The following is a 26,908-nucleotide window of genomic DNA, read 5'->3' as shown; positions in this document are numbered from 1 at the left end:
CTCCCCCCCGGAAACACCGCTCCGTCTCCTACGTTCCGTTGCCCTGCACGCTTTTTGGTTTTTTATTGCATCCGAGACGCGCTTCGTTCCTTTCAGGTTTGCAAGGAGCGCATTGGGGAGGGTCGCCTCTCTGTAGGGCCTGGGGTGTCCCTCCTTCTCCTCCCCCACCTATGTTGTTTGCAGGCTTGCCTTTGGCATGAACAGGGGGAGGAAGAGGGAGGGAGAAACGCTGGTCTAGAAGATAATAGAAATTTCTTTCTTTTCTTCCCTTTCATTTCATCTCCTTCCTTTCATCTCCTTCTCCTTCCTCTCATTTCATCTCCATCCTTTCTTCTTTCCTCCTTTCCTTCCCTCCCTCTTTCATCTCCTTCATTTCCTTCATTCCCTCCCTCCCTTTCATCTCCTTTCCTCTCACTTCATTCTGTCCTTTCTTCTTTCCTGCTTTCCTTCCTTCTTCCTTCCCTTTCATCTCCTTCCTTCCTTCCCTTCCTCTCATTTCATCATTTTTCATCTCTGTCCTTTCTTTCCTTCCTTCCCTCCCTTTCATCTCCTTCCTTTCATTTCCTTCCTTCCCTCCCTCCTTTCCTCTCATTTCATCTTCTTTCCTCTCGTTTCATCCTTCCTTCCTTCCTTCCTTCCTGCTTTCCTTCCTTCCTTCCCCTTTCATCTCCTTCCTTCCTTTCACTTCCTTCCTTCCCTCCCTCACCAGCAAGTTGCACTTAGATGAAATAGAATATATTGGAGCATTTAAAGATACTCCAGATGTTTTTCCCAGATTGTCCTTTTACTGGTGCTTTGGCCATGTACCTGTCCCGCTTGCAAAGCATAGCATAAGTGACCTCGGCCCTTCCTTTTATCTTCCCCTCTCTTGCAACCTGCCAGAGCTTCCTACAAGATTTCTGTGGATTTCCCTGTTGATGCTTCCCCCCCTCCCTCCTTCTTGACCTAGGGTGCAGCATGCTGACAGCTAAGCTCTACACCTTGGTGCTGGTGGTGCAGCCGCAGCGCGTCCTGCTTGGCATGAAGAAGCGTGGCTTCGGGGCCGGCCTTTGGAATGGCTTTGGGGGAAAGGTGCAGGCAGGGGAGACGGTGGAGCAGGCAGCCCGAAGGTGAGAGGACAACCGGATGCGGTCACAGCCGGCCTTCTCCAATTCTTTGGAAAAAGTTGCAATTTTGGAATTGCGCAATGCAGCCTTTGTGACTTGCTCTACTTTGTGGGCCAAATGGAGTCGGGATGATTCATTTGTGGATGGTGTTTTCTTTTGGCTTGGTTTTTTTAGCTCAATCGTCAGCCAAGCATGGGGACTCGCCTAGATGCTGGGCGCTTCTTAAATTAAAAATTGGTGAAATGACTTCAGGGAACGTTTTGGGAGAGGCCACGAATGGGCGCGGATTCACCGCGTTTCATCACCTGGGAGTCATTTCTTTCATTATTATTTAGCGCATGATGGGAATGTGACAAAGAGAAGTAAACACAGACGCACAATTCAAAGCAAAAGGCGCCCGTAGCATCCCTTAAGCTACACGTGCTCCCTGGGCGGTGTCAAAAGTCTGGAAGATTCAGTTGTCTCAGCTACTGACTTTCAGTTTTCGTTCCAACTTGACTTCTGTGGACCTCATCCCCGTATTTAAGAGGTTCCTAAAGGGGCATGAGTGAGTGCACGAATGTGACTAGTGTCCCTGTTACACTTTAGTTTGTTCATTTTGTTCACTGGAATTTGTAATTTTTGTTTGACAAAGGGAGGGAGGGAGGGAGGGAGAGAGAGAGGAAGGAAAAGAAAAAGGAAGGAAGGAAGGAAGGAAGGAAGGAAGGAAGGAAGGAAGGAAGGAAGGAAGGAAGGAAAACAAGAAGAAAGGAAGGAGAGATGGGAGGGAGGAAAAAGAGGAAGAAAAAAGAAAGAAAAAGAAGGAAGGAAGGAAGGAAGGAAGGAAGGAAGAAAGAAAGAAAGAAAGAAAGAAAGAAAGAAAGAAAGAAAGAAAGAAAGAAAGAAAGCCATGACAAATAGAAGAGTATTTCACCAATGAACAGCAGGTATGGACCTACACTACATGATTATTAAAAGACTGCTTGGGTTTATGGCCCATTTCCATCTAAATTTAAGATTCACTAAACTTACACTATTTGCTTCCTGAAGATGTGGTTGGTATGGCCACCCAGTTACAACCTTAACTTACAACCTCCAGAATTTCCATTGCTACAAAAGGTGGTCGTAAGTCACTTTTTTCAGTGGCATCATAATTTTGATATGGTCACTAAATCATAAATTGGGGAATAACTGTATTAAAAGCCTGCTTCTAAAAGGTCACCTTCACCCTTATCCTATTGCCATTCCAAAGAAAAGTTTAAAAGGCAGCAATGCAGAGCTAGGACCAACCCTGATGGAAACACCCAAGGCGTGTGAACCGAAATCTCCAGCTTTACAGATTCCCTTATTTCCCTTATTTCCAGGGAACTTCAAGAAGAGAGCAGCTTGACTGTGGACACCTTACAGAAAATGGGCCAGATTACCTTTGAGTTTGTAGGCAACTCGGAGCTGATGGAAGTCCATATCTTTCGCGCTGACAGTTTCCATGGAGACCCTACCGAAAGTGACGGTAGGAAAGTGTGTGGGAGTGATAGTAGAGTTGGGGAAGAGTGCAAGGTTAAACTGGCCTCCATCCGTAATAATAAGATCCCAGCTGCCACTGTGGGTTTTGTTTTTAGCCTGTGGGTATGACACTGACAGGATTCAGTTGATCAGAATGGAGATGGAAAGGACCTTGGGGGTCTTTTAATCCAGCCCCCCTGCTCAAGCCATTTATACCATTTGAGACAAGTGGCTATCCAGTCTCTTTTTTAAAAAAAGCCCCAGTGTTGGAGCAGCCACAACTTCTGAAGGTAGTTTATCCCACTGGTTAATTGTCCTCAGTGTTAGGAAGCCTTAATTCCATATTGCTCCTCTCCTTGATTAGTTTCTACCTGTTCCTTCTTGTCCTTGCCTTCTGGTGCCTTGGAGAATAATTTGACCCCCTCTTCTTTCTGGCAGGCCCTCAAATACTGGAAGACTGCTATCATGTCACCCCTAATTCTTCTTTTCCCTAGACTAGCCAAACCCAAATCCTGCGACTGTTCTTCCTATGTTTTAGTCTCCAGGCCTTTAATCATCCTAGTTGCTTTTCTCTGCACTTTTTCCAAAATTCCATCGTGTCGTCATTGCAACTTTGCAAGGGGTGCAACCTCCAGGATGTGTGCGTGGGTGTCAGAGAGAGAGAGAGAGAGGGAGGAGAGAAAGAGAAAAAGAGAAGAGAAGAGACGGAGAGAGAAGAGAAAAAGAGAAGAGAGGAGACAGAGAGAGAAGAGAAAGAAAGAGAAAAGAGACAGAGAGAAAAAGAGGAGAGAGTGAGAAAGGAGGAGAGAAAGAGAGAAGAGACGGAAAGAGAGAGAAATGATCACCATTTGTTATCTTCCAGCCAGCTTCCAACTAGCAAAATCAAGGAAGCTGGATTTGTTTAGTGACCTCATGGTTCAACTGCAGTGATTTGTTTAGCAGCCATGGCAACAACAAAAAAGGTCATAAAATTGGGTGTGACTCACTTTAACAACTGCTTTGCTTAACGACAGAAATTTCGGCCCCAATTGTAGTTAGAAGTCAAGATCTACCTGTACTTTTTTTTCTCTCCTATTGCAGAAATGCGCCCTCAGTGGTTTGACGTGGACCAGATACCTTTCAAGGAGATGTGGCCGGATGATATCTATTGGTTTCCTCTTCTGCTCCAGAAAAAATATTTCCTGGGCTATTTTAAGTTTCAGGGGCAGGAAACTATCTTAGAATATAGCCTGAAGGAGGTGGAGAAGATGCAGACATAAAGGACCATTTTGGTAGGCAAGGAACCACCGCCGGCTCTATAGCAACACAACTCTCCTGCCAAATTCATTGATAATTGACTTTCTAGGGGGGAAAAAAACCCTTCAAAACGACTTGTTTGTGTACAGAAATGTGTTCCGTGATCAAAGAGTACTAAATTATGGGAAAATATGGTCAAACCAGAAGAAGAAATGCTGGGATAGCCTCAATACCATGAAGAAAAACGCTTTGATCATACACATTGCAATAAATTCATTCAACATGAAATAAACTTTCAAACTTTTAATAGAGTTTTACATTTCTCTTCTTACAAATAGATCTCTTTTTTTGCAACTTTTGGAGCAGGGGGCCTGGGGATGTCAGACTCCGTAAACATTTATGGAAATAAAGACATTCTTGCCATTTAATAAAGTGCTTCATTTAAAAAAACAATACATTTTGCAAAGTGGACACTCTTTTACAAAAGTCAGATTTAAGGCCAGGATGCTGGAAGAAGCCCATCCACCCCAAACCAAAAACATGACTTGGAAAACATTTTTTAAAAAAGGCAAAATTTACTTTCCTGAGAATTTGGCTTTTAGTCCCTTCAGATGGCTTCTTTTGCCCTGAAGCCTTAAATCATCTTGCTTTAAAAAAATGTTCCGTGGTCCCACTTTAAATACAGTAGAGCTTCCTCAAAAATAAACTTCATGACCTTCTCTTTTCTTGAAGAGAAGAGATGGCTTTCCTTGTAGCAACTGGATTTTTTTTTTTAATCTAGCAGAACAAGCTTTTTTACAGCTGTTTTTTTTTTCATTTAACTATGGCACGAACCAAACAATGGTTTCTCCTTTTATATAACTTCAGGGCTGGTAGCCCCTGTCCAATTTAACCAAGACTCTGAAGCTAAGCCAGGTTCATTTTGATTAGTAAGACGATTGTCTAAAGATTTAAAAAACTACATTGGAATAAGGCACTATGTTTAGCTGGTCAACACGTTCAGCCAAGCTTTGGATAGCTTTGATGAGGAACACTAATGGACAAGAGAAGGAATATGCCCCATGGATGCTACAAAGCAGAGATTCTCAGTCTTGGCCCCTTTAAAACTTGTAGACTTCAACTCCCAGAATTCCTCAGCCAATGTGGTTGGTTAGGGACTTCTGGGAGTTGAAGTCAACTCATCAGCTACTTCTGCTGCCTGCCGGCTGCCTGCCATTTGGCAGTTCGAATCCCACCAGTGTCAAGGTTGACTCAGCCTTCCATCCTTCCAAGGTGGGTAAAATGAGGACCCAGATTGGCTGACTCTATAAAACGCTTAGAGAGGGCACTGGAAAGTGGGATATAAGTCTTAAGTGCTGTGGCTATCTTAAGGTGACCAAAGTTGAGAAACATTGCTTTACAGCAACGCACAACGTCCCATCTCTTAAGACTCCTAGGTTTGCGTTCATTCAAAAGGAACGTAGGTATGAGGTATGCACGTGAGAAGGACTGACTTATGAAAATGCTGGACACAATCTTGTCTTTGAAAGTTGGTCAGATGCCAACTACTATCCGGCGTCTGTAAGCCAGCATGTCGTTGAAATGTGCTCCTAAGTACTAGATCTGGGTAACCAATGTGAGCCATTTGGGTTTGGTCTATCACACATCACTTGTCATTAAAAGAAGTTTGCTAAATCATTAAATGGCTTTCAGAAAGTCAGCTCAAATGATCATTAAACGAGCTGGCCTAAGTCAGAACTACCTGTAGTTCTAAGTCAGGGGTCTTCAAACCTGACAGCTTTAAGACTTGTGGACTTCAGCTCCCAGAATTCTTCCTCCTCCAGTCATGTTAGCTCAGGAATTCTGGGAGTTGAAGTTCACAAGTCTTAAACTCGCCAAGTTTGAAGACCTTTGCTCTAAGAAGTTTGAGAGGCTGGAAGTGTGTTTTGAGAGATGAATTCATGAGCCTAGTCCTCTGTGAGGCAGCTGGCCATTTCTTACGTGGCACGGAGTCGCATGGCCACCAGTTTACTGTTGAAACACACATGTCCCTAAAGTTACGCTTGTGTTCATTTAAACACCTGGCTTTTCAAGACAAAATAAGAAGAAAAAACTCATGCTGGTCCCTTCACTCAGAATGCTGTTTAAGGAAACTGTGCCCCTTTAATTGATGGTGCATATATTTGCTGCCCGGCCCTAACCCCCGTGAAATTATGGGGTTTTATTCCTGGAGTGGAGTGGCTCACCTAAGCCCATCTGTCGCTTTTGACATGGGACAGGCCCCCATTCCCAAACCTGCCCCAAGGGCCATTTTTTTGAGCCTTCACAGTCAACATTAAAAATGAAAACAAAAACAGTCTTTGAAAAGAAAAATGACATTTCTACATGCTGGAGTTTGTGGGGGAAACGCCCCCCCACCTCCCTTTTCAATTCAGGCTCCGGGAGGCAAAGCTAGGATTTGCCAAGAGAAGGACACCTGGACAGGTGTGCTTAAGTGTCAAGGGTGGGCCTTCCTTCCAGCTCCTCCCATTCCTGAATCCCAAAAACATTAACTGGGAAGGAAATTGTCCTCTTGGGCAGACAAGGGGAGCATCAGCACGTCGCTGGATCCCGCGAAGAGGCAGCTCAGCTTGGGTTTCAGTTCGTTCCAGACTTTGCTCATCTGCAGGAAGGAAAGGAGATGGGTAGAAGTGGTCAGCAGAAGGGCGAGGAAACATCTGCAGAAGATGTCCTCCAACATCTTCACCTTCAACAGAGGGGCCCTCGGGTGCTTGAGGAAAACAAGCGAAAGGAACGCAAGAGCCGGCCAGACATGCCAGCTGCTGGACAGACAGACAGACAGACAGACAAAGACACACACACACACACACACACGCCTGGAGGGCCCTCACCTCCATGTGGCCCTGGATCTGCGAGTTGACGAAGGCCCCCAAGATATGAGAGGTGAGCGGAAGGTAAATGTGGACGAGCTGAGTCTCTTGGTGAAGACAGTAGAGGGAGAAGTAGTTACGCTGCTCCATGGTCAGGATTGCGTTCTCTTGCTGAGGGTGGGTGGAGAGAAGGAGGGGAAGCAGGAAGAGGGGAAGGAGGAGGAGGAGGAGGAGAGGGGAGAAGAAGGAGAAAAGACAGGGAGGGGAGAAGAGGGAGGGGGAGGAAAAGAAGGGGGAAAAGGAGACCGAAGAGAAGAAAGGGAAAGAGAAGGAAAAGAAGGAGGAGAAAGAGGGAGGAGGAGGAGGGAAAGAGAAGGAAAAGGAGAGGGAAGGAAAGAAAGGGAAAGAGAAGGAAAGGAGATTAGACCAGAGCTTTGGAGCGACACAAGCTACCCTCTCTACCAAGACCTCGCCCTCCCTCCCACCCAGCCTGCTATCTTCTCCCCCAGTCCCAGGTGCCTCTACCTCCACAATCCGGGATTCCAGCTGCTCCACCGACTCCGGCTCCTTGTTCTGCACCGTGGCGCTCATCATCTGCTTCTTCATCAGGCTGTACTTGTGCAGAGCCCGCTGGTGTTTGTGCAACACGCCCTTCTCGTGCCTCTCGCACAGATCCTGCAAGGCAGGCAGGAGATGCAGCTGGCGATGGGAACCAGACCCAAGGGGGGGGCCAATTCCTACCTATGGGTCTCTGTCTAACAACCTGTCTGTCTGTCTCACTACTGTGTCTCTATCGCTTCTATCTCTATCTCATCCATCCTTCCGACTATGCCTGTCTATCTTACCTTTTTTATCATGTCTTTCTTTCTATCAATCATCTATGTATGACTCTGTTTATCTCTCCTGTTCTATTATAAATGATCTATCAATCAGTCTGTCTATCTATCTATCTATCTATCTATCTATCTATCTATCTATCAATCATCTATCTATCTATCTATCACCTATCTATCATCTATCAATCAATTATCTATCTATCTATCTATGTATCTATCTATCATCTATCAATCAATCATCTATCAATCATCTATCTATCTATCATCTATCTATCATCTATCTATCTATCTATCTATCTATCTATCTATCTATCTATCATCTATCTCTCTCTCTCTCTCTCTTTCTATCTAATATATCTGATCTAATATATCTATCTTTCTATCTAATCTATCTAATATATCTATCTTTCTATCTATTTATCTATCTATCCATCCATCCATCTAACCTATCTATCCGTCCATCTCTCTCTCTCTCTCTCTCTCTCTCTCCATCCATTTATCCATCCTTTTCCCCCCCACCTTTTTCATTCCTTGACTCTCCCGGTTCGGGCCCTCCCGCTTCCCTGCTCCGGCCCTGCTCCGGCCCTCCCCCCGTTGACCCAGCCTTTCTCTCCCTGACGGGCACCTTGAACACCGGACTCACTTTGTACGACTGGAGCAAGTCCAGGAAGAGGTTGAGTTTCTCCACCACGTCGTTCTCTTCCTGTTTCCCCTGGACAGCGGAACGAAAGAGAACCCAGTGAGGTGGGGGGCAGTTGCTCCCCACCTGCCCGCCCCGAGGGCAGGAGGAAAGGGGGCCGGTGGGCAGTGGCGCCTCGGAAGTCTGGATCCAGGGGAATTTTTCAAGACCAAAAGGGACGATGGGACGGAGAGCAATTCAAGGTGGAAGAGACCACGGTGGATGAGTGCGCAGGTATTCTGTGTATGGGCGTGTGTGTGCGTGCGGATATCCATACACACACACGCACATACATATATACACACACACACGCGCGCGCGCACGGGTAGTCCTCAGCTGGTGGTGGTCACAGTTGGCACCGGAATGTCCATCGCTAAGCAATGCAGTCGTTGAAAGAAAACTTCTTTCCCACCCACCCACCCACCCCCAAAAATTGACCTCTGTCTTCATAGACGTCTTCCGGGTGGCGTTTCCTTATTTTCGTAATTCATTCACCAACAGGAGCTCGCAAGTCATAAGATTTATGACCTTGTCCTTGTTCAGAGAGTGAAACCGGAAAGTGGCTTCTCGGTTGCTAAGCGAACATTGTTCAGTGAAGCCGCGACGGGGCTTACGGTCTTCCTTCCTTCCTTCCTTCCTTCCCTCCCTTTTCTACCTTCCTTCCTTCCTTCCATTCGTCCCTCCCTCCTTTCAATTCCTCCTTCCTTCCTTCCCTTCCCCCCCTTTTCTACCTTCCTTCCTTCCTTCCATTCGTCCCTCCCTCCTTTCCATTCCTCCTTCCTTCCTTCCCTTCCTCCCTTTTCTACCTTCCTTCCTTCCTTCCATTCGTCCCTCCCTCCTTTCCATTCCTCCTTCCTTCCTTCTTTCCTTCTTTCCCTTTTCTACCTTCCTTCCTTCCTTCCATTCGTCCCTCCCTCCTTTCCATTCCTCCTTCCTTCCTTCCTTCCTTCCTTCCTTCCTTCCTTCCTTCCTTCCTTCCTTCCCTTTCTTTTCTACCTTCCTTCCATTCGTCCCTCCCTCCTTTCCATTCCTCCTTCCTTCCTTCCCTTCCTCCCTTTTCTACCTTCCTTCCATTCCTCCCTCCCTCATTTCCATTCCTCCCTTCCTTCCTTCCTCCCTTTTCTCCTTCCTTCCTTCCTTCCTTCCTTCCTTCCCCTCCCTTTTCTACCTTCCTTCCATTCCCTCCTCCTCCCTCCTTTCCATTCCTCCTTCCTTCCTTCCTTCCTTCCTCCCTCCCTTTTCTACCTTCCTTCCTTCCTTCCTTCCTTCCTTCCTTCCTTCCTTCCTTCCTTCCTTCCTTCCTTCCTTCCTTCCCTCCCTTCCTTCCCTCCCTTTTCTACCTTCCTTCTTCCTTCCATTCCTCCCTCCCTCCTTTCCATTCCTCCTTCCTTCCCCTCTCCCTCCCTCCCTTTTCTACCTTCCTTCCTTCCATTCCTCCCTCCCCTCCCTTCCTTCCGTTTTACAGACCGGTGAAGGCCGCCAACGCGAGGAGGTGGGGGGTGTCTCCAAGGGGCTGTTTCATCCCCGGGTCAGTGTGAACGGTCACCAAGGCGGTCGCTAAATGAGGACGCCCCCCCAGGCGCTTCCTTGCAATCTTCACTGAAAGGTTGATGAATCTCAGAGGGGGAGGGGCGCCCAGACCCATCATCCTGGGCAGCCAACACCCCCCCCCCCCCCCGCATCCTCTGCAAACCTTGGCCCATCCCAGCTCACCTGCTGAACGGCCTTGTCAGCCAACATGGCGAATTCCACGGAGAGGCCTTTCAGGGCCTGCTTCAGGCTGCCCCAGGCACTGTGGTTCAGAGCCGCCCAGGAAGGCAGCGGGGTCGTGTCCGAGCCCAAGGCACTGCCGGAAGAAGGAGGGGGTGGTATCTGTGAAGACCCTGCCAAGCCTTTGCACCAAACCCCCTCCCCCTGTGTGCACCCAACGTCCAGCCCTCTCTAAGCAGTTTACAGAGTCAGCTTCTTGCCCCCAACAATCTTGGTCCTCGTTTTACCCACCTCGGAAGGACGGAAGGCTGAGTCAACCTTGAGCCAGTCAGAATTGAACTTCTGACAGTGGGCAGAATCAGCCTGAAATTCTGCATTCTATCCTCTGTGTCACCACGGCTTGCTTGCTTGCTTGCTTCCTTCCTTCCTTCCTTTCCTTCCTTCCTTCCTTCCTTCCTTCCTTCCTTCCTTCCTTCCTTCCTTCCTTCCTTCCTTCCTTCGCAAGCAACAGCAGACCTATATCCCGCTTCACAGTGCTTTTAACATCCCTCTCTAAGCGGTTTACAGAGTCAGCCTCTTGCCCCCAACAATCTGGGTCCTCATTTTACCCGCCTCAGAAGGATGGAAGGCTGAGTCAACCTTGAGTTGGTCAGGATTGAACTCCAGGCAGTGGGCAGAGTCAGCCTGCAAATACTGCATTCTAACCACTGCTTCCAACCTTCTTCCTTCCTTCCTTAAGATAGCACTTAGACTTCCTTCCACTTCCTTCTTCCAGGGCTTTCCTTCCTTCTTTCCTTCCTTCTCGCAAGCAACAGCGACTTTTATCCCGAATCACAGTGCTTTTCACATCCTCTCATGTGTTTACAGAGTCATTCTTGCCCCCAACAATCTGGGTCCTCATTTTACCCACCTCGGAGGGATGGAAGGCTGAGTCAACCTTGAGCCTGGTGAGATTCGAACTGCCAAATTGCAGTCAGCTGGCAGGCAGCAGAAGTAGCCTGCAGTACTGCACTCTGACCACAGCGCTACCACAGCTAATTGCACGCCATTTGCCCAACATCTAAAATTCAGGAATGGGGGCTGCTGAAAAAACTTTGAATCTGGGCCGTGAGTAACCCCGGGAGGTCTGTCCTAACTTCGAAGAATCGCTACCGGCCATAAGCCGAGGACCACCTCTAAAGAAATGGCGGCTCAGCCCCAAGGCTTGACGTTCAGAAAGCAGGTGGGTCAGTCTACGCCCACTCACCTTAGCTCCTTCCCAAAGAGGAGAAGGTCTGAGGCATTGTCCACCGCCCGGGAGGCTATTCGCTCGGTCCGGTCCCTGAGTTTGTAGAAGCTGTTGTAGATGTTCCTGATCAATTCTCGGCTGGCCGCAAACTGGATTTGGATGTCTGTAGGCAAATACTCCTGAAAGAGGGGTAGCAAAGTTCAAGAGACTCAACGACAGCTACATGGGGATGTTACAGGGGCGCCAGATTGGGGAGGGGTAGCCAGTTTCCATATAGCTGGAAGAGTCCTACATAGCAGGATATGTTGACCCCAGCTGGTACAGTCTTCCCCAGCCTGTCCTTCTCAATGCAGCTCAAGCATCTTATGTCAACATTTCTCAACGTTGGCTGCTTTAAGATGGGTGTCAGGGGCATCCAATGGGACACATCCATAGCCAAGAGTCATCAATCATGCTCTCCAGTAATAATCTTGCGCGCCAGAAGCTTCGGTCTCCTAGAAATTATCTATAAGCATTTAAGGAATGCACTTCTTCCCCAACTCCCTTTCTGCTGGCAACTCTAAAAGACCAGAGAAATATTTTTGAGTTGGGTAGACTTCTGGGAATTAAAGTCGGCCCATCTTAAAGCTGGCTGGGGAATTCTGGAGTTGAAGTCCACCCATCTTAAAGCAGCCAATGTTGAGAAACACCATCCTAAGTGACCAGGATTGAGCCTTTGTAACTCTCTGTTCCAAACAGAAGTCTTCTGCTGAAGCTACACCACGTCCAGGTCTCTAACAGGAGATGATACCTTTGCTTGCATTGCGAACTTGCAGACCATGAATTCATCTCCCACACCTTGGACCAACTCCCTCAGCTTGTTCTGAACATCCTGGAACAACAAGAAGAAGGTAAGTAGAAAGAGGGAATCCAAAAGGGCAGACAGGAACTGGAGAGCATTCCTACAACCATCAGTGGAGTTTAGCAATGACAATCTCCTTTCCCATTCCTGGAGTCTTACTTCTATCAGCATAAAGTGTCGACGTTTTGTAGTCTCTGTGAAGGAACTAATAATATCTCATCTTTGACTCAAAGGTCACCCCTGGATTCTATGTGTAGGAGTTGTAGGAGTTTGAGATACCATAAATTAACTAGAAACATGAAGTGTCCATGGACTGAGTCAACATCTGTCATCTAGTTCATTGATGTTGGGATGACCCTAAGTAAGATCATGTGCTAGATTGACCACCACAAACTTGGTTTCTCTCCTTCCCTGGATATACATGAAAAATTACTAGTTGCCTCAAGATCCTGTAAAGGTTGGCCATCTAAGAAAGTCCTGCTGTGGACAACGTTATGGTAGATATCTAACTAGTAGGAGGCATCTGGCAAACCAGCACTAGATAAGCCAGCAGGCACTGATCTCTACAACATATTCAATTACCCACCGAGTCCTTCTCAGGCACACTTACCGACCCACTGAAAGAGAGGAAGAACTTCAGAAGGACATCTTCTGAAAAAGGAGGGTGTCGCGCCACCAGATTGATGAAACGCTTCAAGGCACGGCGCCTGGTCTCGATGAATTCTCGGTCAGCTGGAGGAATGGAGAAGATCCAGGTTGAGGAACCTCAATCTTCAAAACCTTCCTGATAGCTTTATGCACAAAAGGAAGTCCCACTTCTTCTATCAATTCCATCCATAAGCTATGGTCAACAAGACACCAGGATTGCGATTCCCAACACAATGCCTTGGTTGACTAGGAAGCCTGATAGTCATAGTTCCAACCCATTGGGAAAGACCAGGTTGGGGAAGGTCATCATGGATGGCCTTCCTGGAGTTTAGTTACCTCCCATCTTGTCCCTTCCAAGCTTACCTCCTAACATCCTCTTGGGAGGTAAGCCAGGAACCATACGGTAGGGGAACTTCTGAAGGAGCATCTCATGGAAAACCACAAAGTCGTTATACCGCCGGTAAACGGAGCACCTAAAACGCTGTAGGGAGAACGAAGGAGTCCATTCAGAGCTTCCTCAAAGGAGATGCTGGAACTCTCGGCCCCTTGGACCAGAAACAGAAGATCTCAATACTCTCTAGTCCAGCATCTCCTGGCTTGAGACCAGATTACTTAAGGGACCCTGGTTGTTCCTACCCATCCCATCTCATCCGTCAAGACGGGCACACTCCACATCTCGTTGGCTAAGGAATGCCAGCAGGTGAATCCCAGAAGATATGTCTTGCCTGCCATAGTTGTTCACCCTATGGAGCTTTCTCCCACCAGAGATGAGATTGGCCCCAGTACTGCTGGCCTTTCACAAGATCCCAAGACTTATTTCTGTGCCCAGGCCTGGATCCCCAAGTGGGATCTACAACAACATGCCACAGCCAACTCACCATAGGACAAGTCGTTGCAGGGCAAGAGTTACACTAATATTGAAGAAATGGTGGAACAGAATAATTCAAGAAAGGATGAAAAAGGAGGGACGATGTGAAATGCGAATGACAAAAAAAAAACGAAATAATCTTTAAACTATTTTAAATAATTAAATTGAATTGTTAAATTGCTCCCACAGCGAGTTGGCCCATTCTGCCTTAAGTGTGTGAAAGGACCCATTTCCTGGTTGTGTTAACAATTGTTGCATTTCTCATGAACGAAGATGGATCTACGTGTCCCAGGACAATGTTGCAGGATCCAATCCGGGTCGGTCACGGGAACCAAAGGTTTAGTCTTCCGAGTTGGAGCTCATCCTTAGGAAATTTCTCTAGCCTTTCCCTTGGCCCCTATCTACTTTTGATTTCTGCCATTGTTATTATTTCTATTTTTACTTCTCACATTGTTCCCTGCCCAGGTCTCCTTATTGGGACAGGGAGCTAGCTACAGCGATTCAGTAAATAAATAAATAGACCTTGTCTGGAGCGATGGGCAGCTAGTTAAAGGACTCGGGTGAGAACGAGTTTATCTGTTCACCCCTTGCTTAAACATCCAAGAATCCGCCTCGTCCTCCCTTCGCAACAGATCCAAACAAACCACAACTGCCACATCTTGCAGCCATAAATCCTCCCGAAAAGCTAAATGATGCAACGAGCTGGAAGTTTTTCCCCTGCACCTTCACTGCTGCAGTTTGAATCACTCTGAAAAATAAGCGCTAAGAAAAACCTGCCGAGAGCAAATGTGGGAAGAAAGAAGCAAAACAACCAAGTCCTTTTTGCAGGGAGAAATCATTTCTTTCAGGAGATGCTTTAAAATGCTTTAAATTGGGATTATTTTTTTTCCCCCACCGGCCAGAGAAATGGATTGAAGTCAGTCGATTCAGCTGCTCGCCCACGATTGAACTGGCTGAAATCGATACAGCTTTATCAATTCCCTAAAAGCACGCCAAGTAATGTTTATCAATGGAATAATATTTTGTTCTTTCTTCTACCTGGCAACCTTCTTTGCCAATCTTAGCATCTCACACTATAGTTGTAGATTATAGTTGCAGATTATTTTTTTAAAAACTTTTAAAATGTAGAGATTATTCCTACAGGAGGTCTTTCCTACAGCCAGCTGGCATTTAACTTTTAGATTTAAATATGGAGATGGAAAGCTTCCTAAGATCTAAGCAATTGATTTTATCAATTGATCTTGTGTAAATCCAATCCAACCAAGCCGTTATTATTTATTATACTGATTACAGAGAGGCTCCACAACAGTGGGAAAGGAGTCCTTTCTTCTCCTTGTCCTATAATCTGTTTGATAGTGTTATTATAAAATATAAGAAACCCATTATATTATCTGACAACAGTTCTAACCAAGGGTTAACCCTCAGTCCTTTTGCAACCTTGGCAACCTGGCTGGTTGGGGAATTCTGGGAGTTGAAGTCCATCCATCTTAAAGCTGCCAAAGTTTGGGAAACACTGTGTTAGAGGTTTTTTGTTTTTTTAAGTAGAAGTTTATATCCTATTAACTGTGGTTTCTAAAATGTCGTTGTAAATTTGCACAAGGGGGTGTGGACCATTTGCATCCAAAACTAAAACCAGCATTGATAAACAACTGCAAAATAGAGACATTCTCTCTTTTTTTAGGAAGAGGCGGCTTTCCCAAGACACGGGCCTGTTGCAACTCTTCAGCTAAGAGCCAAAAGAAGTTGCTTCATTCTTTCCTCAGACCAACCTAATGGCTTTCTGCAAATACACCCCTTTTATTCCTCAAGCTCAGCCCACCCGGACGATCAACCGAGTTGCTCAAAGCCAAGCCCAGGAATCGAACCGTATTCCTCATCACCAACCTTGCTGGAGACTTCATATTCCACGTGCTTCAAAAACAGCCCCTTTTTCTCCGGGATTAACTGCACTTGAACGGTGTCCTTGCCCAAGAGCTCCTGCAAGGTGTGAGGGAGGACCAAGGGGCTTCCGGGAGGCTTCTGCATCGGGGGTTCTTCTGGGTCCTTGGGGTCACTGACCTGAGGCTCCCCCAAGTCTAGAGGAGAAAGAGGAATAGCAAAAGGAGATGCTCTTCTTGAGAGGGAAAAAAAAAAGGCAGGGGGAAGAAACGTACGGCTACCCAATCTGCAAGCTGCTCTTGCCCAAAACAGGAACACACCTACCTTGGGAGAATTATCTCTACCTGCCTAAACTACCCAGAAATGTTTCAAAAAGCAGTTGGATCTGCTGGGCCAGGGGCCAAAAAATGGAGGGAGCCAGCCGAGCGGCTGGTAATTCTTGTCAAACTGGCTCTTACTAAAGATCAAAACGCAGCAAAGCCTACAGCTGGCATTCTTGATTCCTGTTTGCAACCAACTATGGAATGGGAGGGGGTGTGTGTGTGTGTGTGTGTGTGTGTGTGTGTGTGAAGATTTCCATGCCAGAAGAAAGAAAAAGCACCGTCCATACTTCCTATCTGCTAAAAGAATGTTCATGGCTAAATTTTTGGGAGCCAAGGAGGTTGGGTGAAGGACAGTCGCCCGCTGGAGGCCGTTGCGCTTCCCATGGCCGTTATTTTATCTGCCAGAGCCTTTTCCAAGGTGAGGCTCTCCAGAGGTGTCCACGGGGAGTTGTAGTCCCTACAAAAGGTCTAGGTTGGAGGACATCAAATAATTCAAGGCAAGGTTTCCATCCATCACATTGAACCAGCTGCAACACGGCTTGGATTTGGCTCTGTTGTGTAAACCCAACTGCTGGGTTTTTGCATATGGGGGTTGCACGAAGCCGGCCGATTATGGTTTACCCCAGAAAAATCATGGCTAAGAGCAAGGAATGAACCCGGGTGAAGACTCGTGCAGCCAGTCTTTGATTTCCAACAGTTCATTCAGCGTCTGTTCAAAGTTACAACGGCACTGGAAAAAAATTACGTTAGGAACGTTTCTCACAATCACGAGTGTTGCAACGTCCCTGTGATTTAAATTCAGGTGTTTGGCAACTGACTTGTATGACCTACAACCCCCACGCATCCCTTTTTGCCTCCTGGGAGAAGCAGTAAGACAGCGAGGGGGGTCCCGGAACAGCTGATCGTCGGAACAGCTGATCGTCAGAACAGCTGATCATTGGAAAGAAAAAGAAAGAAAGAAAGAAAGAAAGCAGGTAGGGGAGAACGCAGTCAGCGATATCACACATGCATGATAAGGATTGGCTGGGCAGAGAGGGACGGAGCCAGCCAGGGGCGTGATTTGCCAGTTCTCCGAACTGCGCAGAATCATAACAACCGGTTCTATAGAACCGCTCCGAACCAGTAGAATCCCACCCCCTGGACCACGAGTTCTAGTCCCGCTTTGGGCACTGAGACAGCTGGGTGGTGGCCTCAGGCCAGTCTGTCTCTCCAAGCTCTTAGAAGGAGCCGAGGGCAAACTTTCTGGAAAACCTCGCCAAGAAAACAAGGACTTGTCCAAGCCCCGTCTCCGAGAAGCAGACAGGATTGAACAGAATTTTTTTTTTTTCAAAAATAAAATAAATAAAAGAACAGTTTGAAAGCCAAAACATTCTTTTAAGGTTACGATGCCAGGTGGCAAAATCTCTCAACATCCATTCCAGGCCAACGCGTTCCAAGGCACGCTCTGTTAAAAGCAGGAGCCAGACAGCGCACTCAGCAACACCCCAAAGTCCAAGGTCCCTTCCCAGAGAGACAAAAATGATTCCCCTGGAAGGAACAGAGCAAATCCCACTTGGAGGAGGCGGGGAGAGAGAGAGAGAGAGAGCAGGAAAAAATAATATCAAGGATTCCTCATTCCAATCTCAAGCCCTGGCAATGCAGAGGGAAATGGGGCTCTCCAACAAGCAAAAACCAGATGTTTCCTTGCCACTGTATCGCCAAAATAAGCCACGGAAAGCCTTTTTCTCCACGTCTCACCGATTCTGGGGTTAAACGGGGGCGGGGGGAGAGGGAGAGGAAGTGAGAAAGAGAGAGAGAAAGAGTGAGAGAGAAAAAGAGAGGAAGAAAGTGAAAAAGAGGAAGGGAGGGAGAGAAAGAGAATGACAGAAAGAGAGAGAAAGAAAGAGAGGAGAGAGAGCAAGAGAAAGGGAGCGAGAAAGAAGAAGAGAGAAAGAGCAAGGGGGAGAGAGAGGAACAGAACGAGAAAGAGAGAGAGGACGAGAGAGAAAAAGAAAGAGAGAGAGAGGAAAAGCAAGAAAGAAGGAGGGAGTAAGGAAGAGAATGAGAAAGGGAAAGAAATAGAGAGAGAGAGAGATAATGAAAAAGAGGGAGGGGAGGGAGGGAGGGAGAGAGAGAGAGAGAGAGAGAAGAAAACAAGAGCTACAATGGAATGCAAAGAATCAGCAAAAGGCAATAACTGAAAACAGGATAACAGGGACATCAGCCCCAAATCAAACCATCCAAGGTTGTTTACTGCCGGGTTTTGCTTCCTTTTATTTTAATCCAGCTTGTAAAAGGGAAAAAGGAGAAGTTTAGAAATACCAGTCGGGAAGCGTTGTAATTTCCCATTCAGAGTTTCTTATCAATAAAAGTTTAGGGTTTCCTCCCCAATTTCTCAGGAAATCCCCCCTCCCCACACACACTCTTTTTAACATTTCTAGAATTCATCAGAAAATGGAAGTGAAACGATTTCAGAAAAGTAACACAAACCGACGTACTTCTGCAATTTTCTGGCCCGAGGAAAGAAAAATAAGAGAAAACCCTGCCAAATAATTTTCAGCAATGAGAAACAGCTGGGAAAAAAATAAATTTTTTCAGTTTTGTTTTTTTTATTATTTAAAAAAAACAGGCTGTGCGGGATTCAAGACACAAAATAACCCGCTTGCGATGCCAACCTGACCACCGATGAATGGCATGGCCTTTAAGTCAAGTTCCAAGATTCATTTCTTTGGTTTAAATCCTGCAAAAAAACAACAAGAAAACCTGCCTCTCCAAATCTCAGCCCCAATCCATTCCAGGCTTGCAAAGAAACCTTAAGAAATATTATTTTTTTTAAATGGAGCTTGGGGAGGGATGGCAAGCGACGGCCTCCTTGCGGCTTACAACTTGGAAGAGCCGAGTTCAAATGCTGCTCGGCCAAAGATCATCAGATTATTGGGGTGGGTGGGTGGGGGAGCTCGCTTATTACATCAGACCGATTTGCCTGGATAATAAGATAAGATGGCCCGCCCCTCTCTCTTCAGAATGGGGGGAAGCCATGACCAGAATTTGCAATACAGGGATGGGTCCTCCTCTTATGGGCGTTTTGTTTTGTTTTTTTTAAAAAAAGATTTTTATTTTTTAAGACAAACATAAAAACATAAAACCATCTTCCAATTATATACATACAGTGTGTCAATTGGTTACAAATCTTTTGTGCTATCCTTTCATAGTCCTTACGCACAAGTTGTATAGGTCCTCAAATTATCAATTTGACATATGCTTATATATTTATCAGTTATTAACTAAACTATTGTTATTGACTAAACTATTATTCCATCATTTTATATGAGATATTCTAGATTTTATTATAAATTTATATTATATATTCATCCAATGGTTATATATTTTGTGTTATATTCTATATCAATCTATTGATCTTCTGTTATGAAATTTAGTCTATTTCATTTCTCTTATGGCTGTTTTGTTTAGTGACTGTTCGAAGTTACGACAGAGCTGAAAAAAAGGAGACTGAGGAGCAGTCCTTGCGCTTAAAATTGTCCCCACAGCATCCCAAGTGGGAGGGCTGTTTTTAAAATCACCTTTTTCAACACTGCCGTGACTTCGGACGCTAAACTGATGGCCGTTAAGAGCTGGCGGCTTGGCAACTGGCACAGGCAGTCCTCGGCTTACGATGGCAGTGGAGCCCAAAATTTATGTCGCTAAGCGAGGCGTCTGTGAAGTGAGCCTGGCCCCGTACTTACGATTTTTCTTGCCACGTTTGTTAAGGGAATCGCTGAAGCTAACAGATAATCAAGAGTTGGAAGGGACCTTGGAGGTCATCTAGTCCAACCCCCACCCCAAGCAGGAGGCCCTACACCATTTCTGACAGATGGCAGTCCAGTCTCTTCTTGAAAGTCTCAATTAGGCAGGCAGTCATTAAGCGAAGCAGGCTTCCTCATGCACTTTGCTCTTCAGAAGGTAGCAAAAGGGGAATCGCGTGACCCCAGGACGCTGCAACTGTCATAAATGTGAACCAGCAGCCAAATATCCGAATGTAAATCATGTGTGAAATGGGGATGTTGCTCTTGGCAAGACAGTTAACACCAGCACTGATGAGGTTCCCTAGTTGCATCACAAAACGTCTGCAAGAAAGCAAGAAAGCTCCAAGAGAGCCAAGGACCCCACAGTCTTCCTTCCTCTCCTCTTCCTCTTCCTCTTCTCCGCAAAAAAACAAAACAAAACAAAAAACTCACTCCCTTCTAGCACTGCTGATGCTACCTAGTTGGGTAATGAAACGTCTGTAATAACAATAGCACTTAGACTTATATACTGCTTTGCAGCCCTCTCTAAGCGGTTTACAGAGTTGGCATATTTGCCCCCAACAATCTGGGTCCTCATTTTACCCCCCTCGGAAGGACAGAAGGCTGAGTCAACCTTGAGCCTGTTGAGATTCGAACTGCCAAATTGCAGGCAGCCGGCAGTCAGCAGAAGCAGCCTGCAGTACGGCACTCTGACCATTGCGCCCCCGGGGCTCGTAAGAATGTAACCAAGACCACCACAGTCCTTCTCCTTCCTGCAAACCCCACTCCCTTCTAGCACTGATGATGTTCCCTAGCTGGGTCATGAAACGTCTACAAGAAAAACCACCAAGCTTATTATAAAATAAAATGGGAAGTGCTTGATGATTAAAATTAAAGAAAATATATAAAGTAGGATCAAGATAAGTTATTAAATGTGAAAGCAGAATAGGAAATGAAAGTCAAGGTTGTAATGGAAATGTGTTAACCTGGAATCATGCTGTTCACCAAAAAGAGATTTTTTTCTTTCTTTCTTTAATATGTGAAAATTGAATAAAGCTTTTGCAAAAAGAAAAAGAAAGAAAGAAAACCACCAAGCTCAGAGAGCACCAGGGACCCCACAGTTCAAATATTCTCATTTATTGGTAGAGTTAACACAGCAAAGAGGCCCAGGACACACACACACACACACACACACACACACACACAGAGGGCATCTCCAAGGCATTTGCTGACCCTACATGCAACAGACGGTTGTCTGAACCAGCAAACACATCCCTTACGCAGAGCAGAATCTGTTCCCGGCTTTCTGGAGCCTAAATATTGGAAATATTAGCACAAGATCACACAGGCACCCGAAGGCTTTAAGCTCCCCGGGGAAAACAATGGCAGAAAACAAACACAAGACACAAAGGAGCAGATAAAGAGCCTGAAGCAGAGACAGCCACGCTGGGGACAGGCGGGCAGGCAGGAATACCTACTACAGGGCCAACATTACTCCATGGAGCCTAGAGAAGCATCCCAGGAAACGCCTCGTGCCCTGAGCTTGCTTTTTTCCCCTCCGACCTCACGTTTTATTCCTTGCGCGCCTTCCCTCTCAGCCTTTAAAATCCAAGCTCTTTTCCCCTTTTTGGGTAAAGAGAGAAGTAAAAATGCTACAGATAAATACAGGGGCCCAAACCCTGGTGCTGTTAAGAAATTAGTCAGAGGTTTGTCAGCCCAAGAAAGCTCAGAGGCAGGAAAGGAAGTTTTCTAGGAAATGAGAACAGATTGCATCCAGTCCAGGGGAGAGAAAAAAATATATGATGCATCAGAGAACTTTCTCATGTTAAAAACCAGAAAGTGCAAAGTTAACTGAGTGCATTGTGGGCATTGTTTTATTTCCTTTGCTCTCGTTCAATTCCTGCCTAGAAAACTTCATCAGCCCATACTAAATCAATCCGCACCGCACAGAGGACGTTGGGTAATACGCCGAGTTCATTGTGTAGAAAAAAAAGAGAGAGATGATCGAGCAAGTGAGCCAATTGGCATAACACACAAAAATAAAATCCAGGCTTTAGCAGCCAGCACAAAAAGCCAGAAAAATGAGAACCAGGCAACTAACAGGCACGCGTGTTGAGAGTTGGGTTGGATTCATGCCTATCAAGCCATATTTGGGTTAATGTTGGTTTATTGAAGGTAAAACATCTTTGGCTGGACTAAGGCAGCATGACGAGCCACAAACCACAGTTTCCAGGCCACAAAGGCTGGCCTTATCTACCGTAGATGCATCCTAACCTCCCACACACCACATGAGGCTGTCACAACGAGTTGTGTGAAGTCATGATAGGCAACTCATGATCCACATAACCAGCTCGGTGTGACCACAAATCCACCATGTGAGGAAGGCAGAATTCTTTTCAACCATGAACATAATCATAATAATGATGAGGGTAAGTTGACATAAATGTCACCCGGGTCCTGCTAACCTGCCCAGGGCAAGTCATTTCAGCCCAACTTCTAATCCAGGTTTCCCAGAACAACCAAGCAACCTTTTAAGATACAGCTTAGTCCTCTGACTTCTTACGGCCGCAAGTGAGCCCAACATTTATGTTGCTAAGTGAGACAAGTCCCATTTTTGCCCCCTTTTGCAACCTTTCTTTGCTACAGGGGTTAAGGGAATCCCTGCCGTTGTTAAGTTAGTCATCTGGTTGCTAAGCGGATCGGGTTTCCTCACCGACTGACAGAAGGTCACAAAAGGGGACAATGCAAGCGTCACAAATATGAGTCAGTTGTCCAGCATCTGATTTTTTTTTTTTAATCCCATGACTTTGGGGAATGCTGCAACGGCTGTTAAGTATGAAAAATGATCCTGAGTCCCATTTTTTTTCCCCCAGTGCCATTGTAACTTGGAACAATCCCGCTACACCAAGGCTCTTCAAACTTGGTGAGTTTAAGACTTGTGGACTTCAACTCCCAGAATTCTTGAGCTAACATGACTGGAGGAGGAATTCTGGGAGTTGAAGTCCACAAGTCTTAAACTTGCCAAGGTTGGAGATCCCTGATCTAGAGGAGGCCTGAAGAAGACATGCTGGCTAAGTTCCACCACCTTCTCCTGCAACCTAACTCTCTAGCTCAAGGGCCTTCAAACTTGGCCAAGTTTAAGACTTGTGGACTTCAACTCCCAGAATTATTGAGCTAACACGACTGGAGGAGGAGGAATTCTGGGACTTGAAGTCCACAAGCCTTAAAGCTGTCACGTTTGAAGACCCCCTGCCCAAAACCAACTGTTGTAAGTCGAGGACAGGAGGTGGACTTGAACTCCCAGAGTTTTCCAGCTGGAATTCTGGGAGCTGGGAGTCCCAAGAGCTTTAAAAGGTGCCCACTTGGGAGGAAACACAAAGCTCGGAATCCTAAGCACCTCCTTTAAAAAGGAAAGTGGGGGGAAGCACAGAGGCCTCCTTTTCAAAATCTGGACTTGGGGGGGGGGAGTAAGCCCAGTACGGGTCTTCCTGCCCCGGAGTCCCCCCTCCACCTACCAGCCAGGCAAAGACTACACCTCCCATCCCCCACGGCTACCCAGATGCCGCCCTGCCACCCACGCCTTCCCTGGATCCCGAATCCTTTCCCGAGCCGCCTTCCAAGGTTACGCGCTGCGCTTACGAAACGCGGCTGCTGCGCAAGGAGGAGGAATGGGAGGAGGAGGAGGGGGCGCTGAATCCCCGCTCGCCCACCGAGCCTCTCCCGGACCCTGCGTGGCTGGGCCGAGCCCCCTCTGCCCCTCCGGTTGCGTGGCCGAGGCTCCAGGTGGGGAAGAAGAAAGAAAAAACCCTTGCCGAGAGCAGCTCCCGGATGGGAACCCGCGGGAGCTGTCCAAGTGCCCAAACCCAGCCGGGGCTCGGCGCAGCGAGAAGGGGGGGTCTGCCGGGCTGAGGATCGCCCTGCCCATCGTCCCCAGCCCCGGGGGTCTGGGGAAGAGGCCCGGCGTTGGAGAGAGAGAGACAGGCGCAGCTGGCCAAGGCAGGGGCTGGGGGGCGAGCGCAGAAGGCAAGGCAAGGCGAGCGCACCGCGCGTCTCGGCCAGGCTGCTTACCCGCGGCTCCTCCCGGGCTCGCGTCGGGCCCTTCTTCTCGGTCCATCGCTGGCCTCGGTCATGTGAGCCTCCGGGAGGAGCTGGGGGAAGCGTCCCTCCTCCGGCTCTCGGGCCAGGGGGCCGGGGAGGCGTCTCCCAGCCGAGCCGACACGTGCTGCCCGCTGCGCTGCCGCCGCTGCTGCTGCCACTGCTGCAGGATCTCTTTGCGCGCCGCTTTTGCGCCCTTCTGCAATGGCTCGGATCGGCGGGGGTGGTGGTGGTGGTGCAGAAGTGGGGGAAGGGGTTTCTTAAACGGCCGGGGGTTGGGAGGGTGGGAGTGGGGGTAAGGAAGAGACACCCCCCTTTCTCTCCGGCCGCAATAAGCGCCCGCGCGATTTGCAAGGCTGCGCAGACTTTGCAAAACTCCTGCAAGAAAGTCCCGCGGGGAGGGGGGAGGGGGGAAGGAGGAGGGGAGGGGGGGTTGCACGGGGCTGGGCTAGATGGGTAAGGGGATTTCTCCCACCCCCTCCAGCCCCTTTTGGCTGGGACAGGCCTGGGCACCCCCAGAAACCCTCCGTTGCAATTGCCAAGGCCCGATTGGAGCAGAAGACTCTGACTTAGCAGATGTGCGTCAATCGGGGTGGGCGGGGGGTGGGAGAAGGGGAAGCACTGCCTGGAACGCCCAGATGAGGGCAGCGCCAGCCAGGGTTGCACAGTTGATTGTGCAAAGAGCTGTGGGGGGGGGGTAACAGTCTTCCTTAGCTGTTCCTAGAGGGACACACCCTTCCCCCCCGTGATTGTGGGAACTTCGCATACTGTATCATCATCAGCTTTTAAGAGGGGTGCACTTCCAACCCCCAGAATTCCCCAGCCAGCACCAACCCTCTTAAAGTTGAGACAGATTGCTGGAGTCTAACACACCACGAGAAAAATGGATAAGATAGCCTGCATTGTCACTTATAACTGTGTACACACTGCACACATTAAAAATGAAATTCTGATGCTCCATCTCATATCTATATATCTATCCATACACGTATACAAATGTTGAGAAGGGAAGGGGGGGAAGAGAGAGGAGGGGAGGGAAAAGAATTCTTATATTGGCCAAGTGTGATTGGGCACACAAAGAATTTGTCTCCAGTGCATAAAGCTCACAGTGTACAAATAAAGTACATCTGCATGCAGCGCACATATATATGTACACATACATACACGTACATCTATATTATCACAGCCATTTTGAATATATAACAGAAAAAGGAGTCTTGAGAGTTAATAAGGTTGATACTATATGGTAGAAAGCTACCAGTATTAGAGAATCTAATTCTGCTTCAGCTACCACCTTGTATTTTAAGAACTTTGCTTTAAGCTCTTACAAGCCCCCTTCTTTTGATCTGGAACAGCTCATCTGGCTAAAAACAAAAAAATCAGCTACCAAAAAAGGGGGAATTAACCCATTTGGACAGCTGCCACTCTGACACTGAACCCTCAGGCCGTAGAAACCAGTGATGGCTCCCCATACTGGTTTATGACTCCTCCCTACACTTTTAAAATTTTGCTTAGATTTTAAAGCCATGCTTGTTTTGTCAAGTTCTCACAGCCTTTCTAAAGACTTGCAAAATGTGCAAATTAAGGATGCAATGGATTGCATTAGCATGGCACCCCCCTATTTAGAGGGCAACAGTCCATGTACCCCTAGATATGGCAAATAAACAGATCAAAGCCTTTTCTTGACCTTGTACTATACTATTCAAACATTATACGGTGATTCTGGAAGATTAATAAGTACAGTGTCATGTTGATCTGATTCCAAAACTATATTTGAAAGCCACTTTGTTGGTGCATTCATATTAATATTCATTTTCCAACAGTGGTGTTTTAACAGTTTTACTTAGCTTTTGGTCATAGGAGAAGATTTCCCTTCCCAAAGGTCATTTATGATGTCCTTGCTACTATCAGTTTAGCAAAGAGCCTATAGATTTGAACATTGTTGTAACTGTAATATAAAAATAAATATTATCTGTCATATTCATGGGGGGAGGGGAAATAATCTGAATAAAATTATCCATGATTTTTGTATTGCTGTATTGTGTTTATTAGGAGAAACCTTGCAAGACAGGATAATCCCTTAAGGACTAACATATCCTGACAGAAGCCAGCCTTCTCCAGCTCCAAGCATCTGATTTCCAGATGTTTTAGACTCCAAATACTCTAATTCCCAACCAAAATGTCCTAACAGAAATGGCAAAAGTTGCAAAAATCTATTCTTGTACTTTTGAGGCAACCTAGTCAGGGATATGATTTATTTTTTATTTATTTGATTTGTCAATTGCTTACAAGATAATAGGTATAAGTATAAACATAGTTATGAATACATTAAATGGATACATATAAGAAAAATAAAAAGAAACAATAGGACAGGGACGGTAGGCACGTTGTTGCTCTTATGCACGTGTGTGTGCGCGCGTGCACGCATGGTTAGTCCTAAGTGTATCTTCACAAAAATAAATGCCACTTAATGCAAAAAAGAATGAAGTATATAAAATCATTGCAACTCTTAATCTGTATTTAAAGCGTTTTAAAAGTTCGGTGGGGAACGCTCAGCTTTAATATCTCTCTCCTGTATAGGACCCAACGGCTCACTGTTCTTTTTGTGTGTGTACTGTTTCTTTAAGAGAAAGATCACGTGAGCAAGAAACAGCTGATGTGGCGGGGCTCGCCTGGCCGTACCATTCCAAGGGATTTTTTTTTAAATGAAGCATAGGAAAAACCGCCGATCACAATATAGGATTGTATCTACTATTCAATTTGTAACATATCCCAGTCATTGCTTGGCTTAGGGATTTCAGGATAGGTGCCAATAATTAGCTCAAAGCTCCCCCATGATACACTTAGTATGGTCCATGCTCCCGATACGTCAAATTCCTAGACGATACTATTGTGAACCCTTGAAAGGGTGATATGTCACTACGGTAAAGCATTATTAATTCCTTCTTCGGCGCGACTATATTTTTCATTTTTTTCATAATTTGCCTTCCTAAATTTCCTATTATTTTAGTAGTATATGCGAAAAGCAATAGTTTTATCAGCAGTACCCTGCCAAGACTACCCCCTTCATATGCCGGATGTCAAGCCTCACCTCAAAGGCGCTTTTCAAACCGGTCGCCATTTTGGACTGCCTCATCTCGAAGGATCCAGAGGGGGGCAGGGAGGATTGTGTATAATCCCGAAATAACCTTTCTCAAAGAAAGCAACCGTGGGAAAAGTACGGAAAAAGGAGAAAGGCGACTCGAGTGACTTCGTCCTCCTTTCACTAAAGCCGAGGAAAGTTTCCCTTCGAGCGGCTCTGCTTTTCTCCCCCAGACATGGTTTCCTCCGGTCTCGCGAGAGCGGGCAGCGGCCCTCTCGCGCACATG

The 26,908-nt window shown here is 46.6% G+C and overlaps 2 protein-coding genes across 5 annotated transcripts; one reads left to right on the top strand and one right to left on the bottom strand.

The window, feature by feature from the left end:
* Nucleotides 1–9: 9 nt before the first annotated feature.
* Nucleotides 10–4,382, top strand: NUDT1 (nudix hydrolase 1). Its single transcript, XM_087942228.1, has 4 exons — nucleotides 10–96; nucleotides 950–1,109; nucleotides 2,450–2,595; nucleotides 3,669–4,382. The coding sequence occupies exons 2-4, from the start codon at nucleotides 958–960 to the stop codon at nucleotides 3,845–3,847; spliced, it is 477 nt and encodes a 158-aa protein (XP_087798354.1). The 5' UTR covers nucleotides 10–96; nucleotides 950–957; the 3' UTR covers nucleotides 3,848–4,382.
* SNX8 (sorting nexin 8) lies at nucleotides 4,113–26,890 on the bottom strand. Of its 4 annotated transcripts, XR_015745185.1 has the most exons (12): nucleotides 23,514–24,115; nucleotides 15,368–15,558; nucleotides 12,979–13,096; nucleotides 12,578–12,699; nucleotides 11,917–11,997; nucleotides 11,145–11,305; nucleotides 9,902–10,034; nucleotides 8,153–8,221; nucleotides 7,199–7,348; nucleotides 6,695–6,844; nucleotides 5,014–6,465; nucleotides 4,113–4,956 (listed from the first exon to the last, which is right to left on the bottom strand). XR_015745185.1 is itself a non-coding variant. In XM_087942221.1 (11 exons), the coding sequence occupies exons 2-11, from the start codon at nucleotides 15,506–15,508 to the stop codon at nucleotides 6,352–6,354; spliced, it is 1,239 nt and encodes a 412-aa protein (XP_087798347.1). In that variant the 5' UTR covers nucleotides 15,509–15,558; nucleotides 26,632–26,890; the 3' UTR covers nucleotides 4,113–6,351. The 4 variants fall into 4 exon arrangements, 3 of the variants coding, with proteins under 3 accessions (XP_087798347.1, XP_087798346.1, XP_087798348.1); XM_087942221.1 differs by lacking the exon at nucleotides 23,514–24,115 and adding an exon at nucleotides 26,632–26,890 and having other exon boundaries at nucleotides 4,113–6,465; XM_087942220.1 differs by having other exon boundaries at nucleotides 4,113–6,465; nucleotides 23,514–24,117.
* Nucleotides 26,891–26,908: the final 18 nt, after the last annotated feature.

The sequence above is a fragment of the Notechis scutatus genome, chromosome 12, assembly GCF_049901735.1.
Source record: "Notechis scutatus isolate UNSWTSFEM ecotype Mainland chromosome 12, rNotScu1.2, whole genome shotgun sequence".
Taxonomy (NCBI): Eukaryota; Metazoa; Chordata; class Lepidosauria; order Squamata; family Elapidae; genus Notechis; species Notechis scutatus.
The sequence above is the reverse complement of the archived record's forward strand: the minus strand, read 5'-3'. Positions and strand labels throughout refer to the sequence as shown.

What these genes read in the sequence shown, in the direction of transcription:
- NUDT1 (XM_087942228.1), top strand. Translation starts at nt 958, where the DNA reads ATGCTGACAGCTAAGCTCTACACCTTGGTGCTGGTGGTGCAGCCGCAG. An exon ending in GTGGAGCAGGCAGCCCGAAG is followed by an intron (nt 1,110 to 2,449) that starts GTGAGAGGACAA and finishes CCTTATTTCCAG; the next exon opens with GGAACTTCAAGAAGAGAGCA. An exon ending in AGACCCTACCGAAAGTGACG is followed by an intron (nt 2,596 to 3,668) that starts GTAGGAAAGTGT and finishes CTCCTATTGCAG; the next exon opens with AAATGCGCCCTCAGTGGTTT.
- SNX8 (XM_087942220.1), bottom strand. Translation starts at nt 23,559, where the DNA reads ATGGACCGAGAAGAAGGGCCCGACGCGAGCCCGGGAGGAGCCGCGG. An exon ending in TGGAATCCCGGATTGTGGAG is followed by an intron (nt 6,845 to 7,198) that starts GTAGAGGCACCT and finishes ACCCACCCTCAG; the next exon opens with CAAGAGAACGCAATCCTGAC. An exon ending in AGATCCAGGGCCACATGGAG is followed by an intron (nt 6,466 to 6,694) that starts GTGAGGGCCCTC and finishes TCCTTCCTGCAG; the next exon opens with ATGAGCAAAGTCTGGAACGA.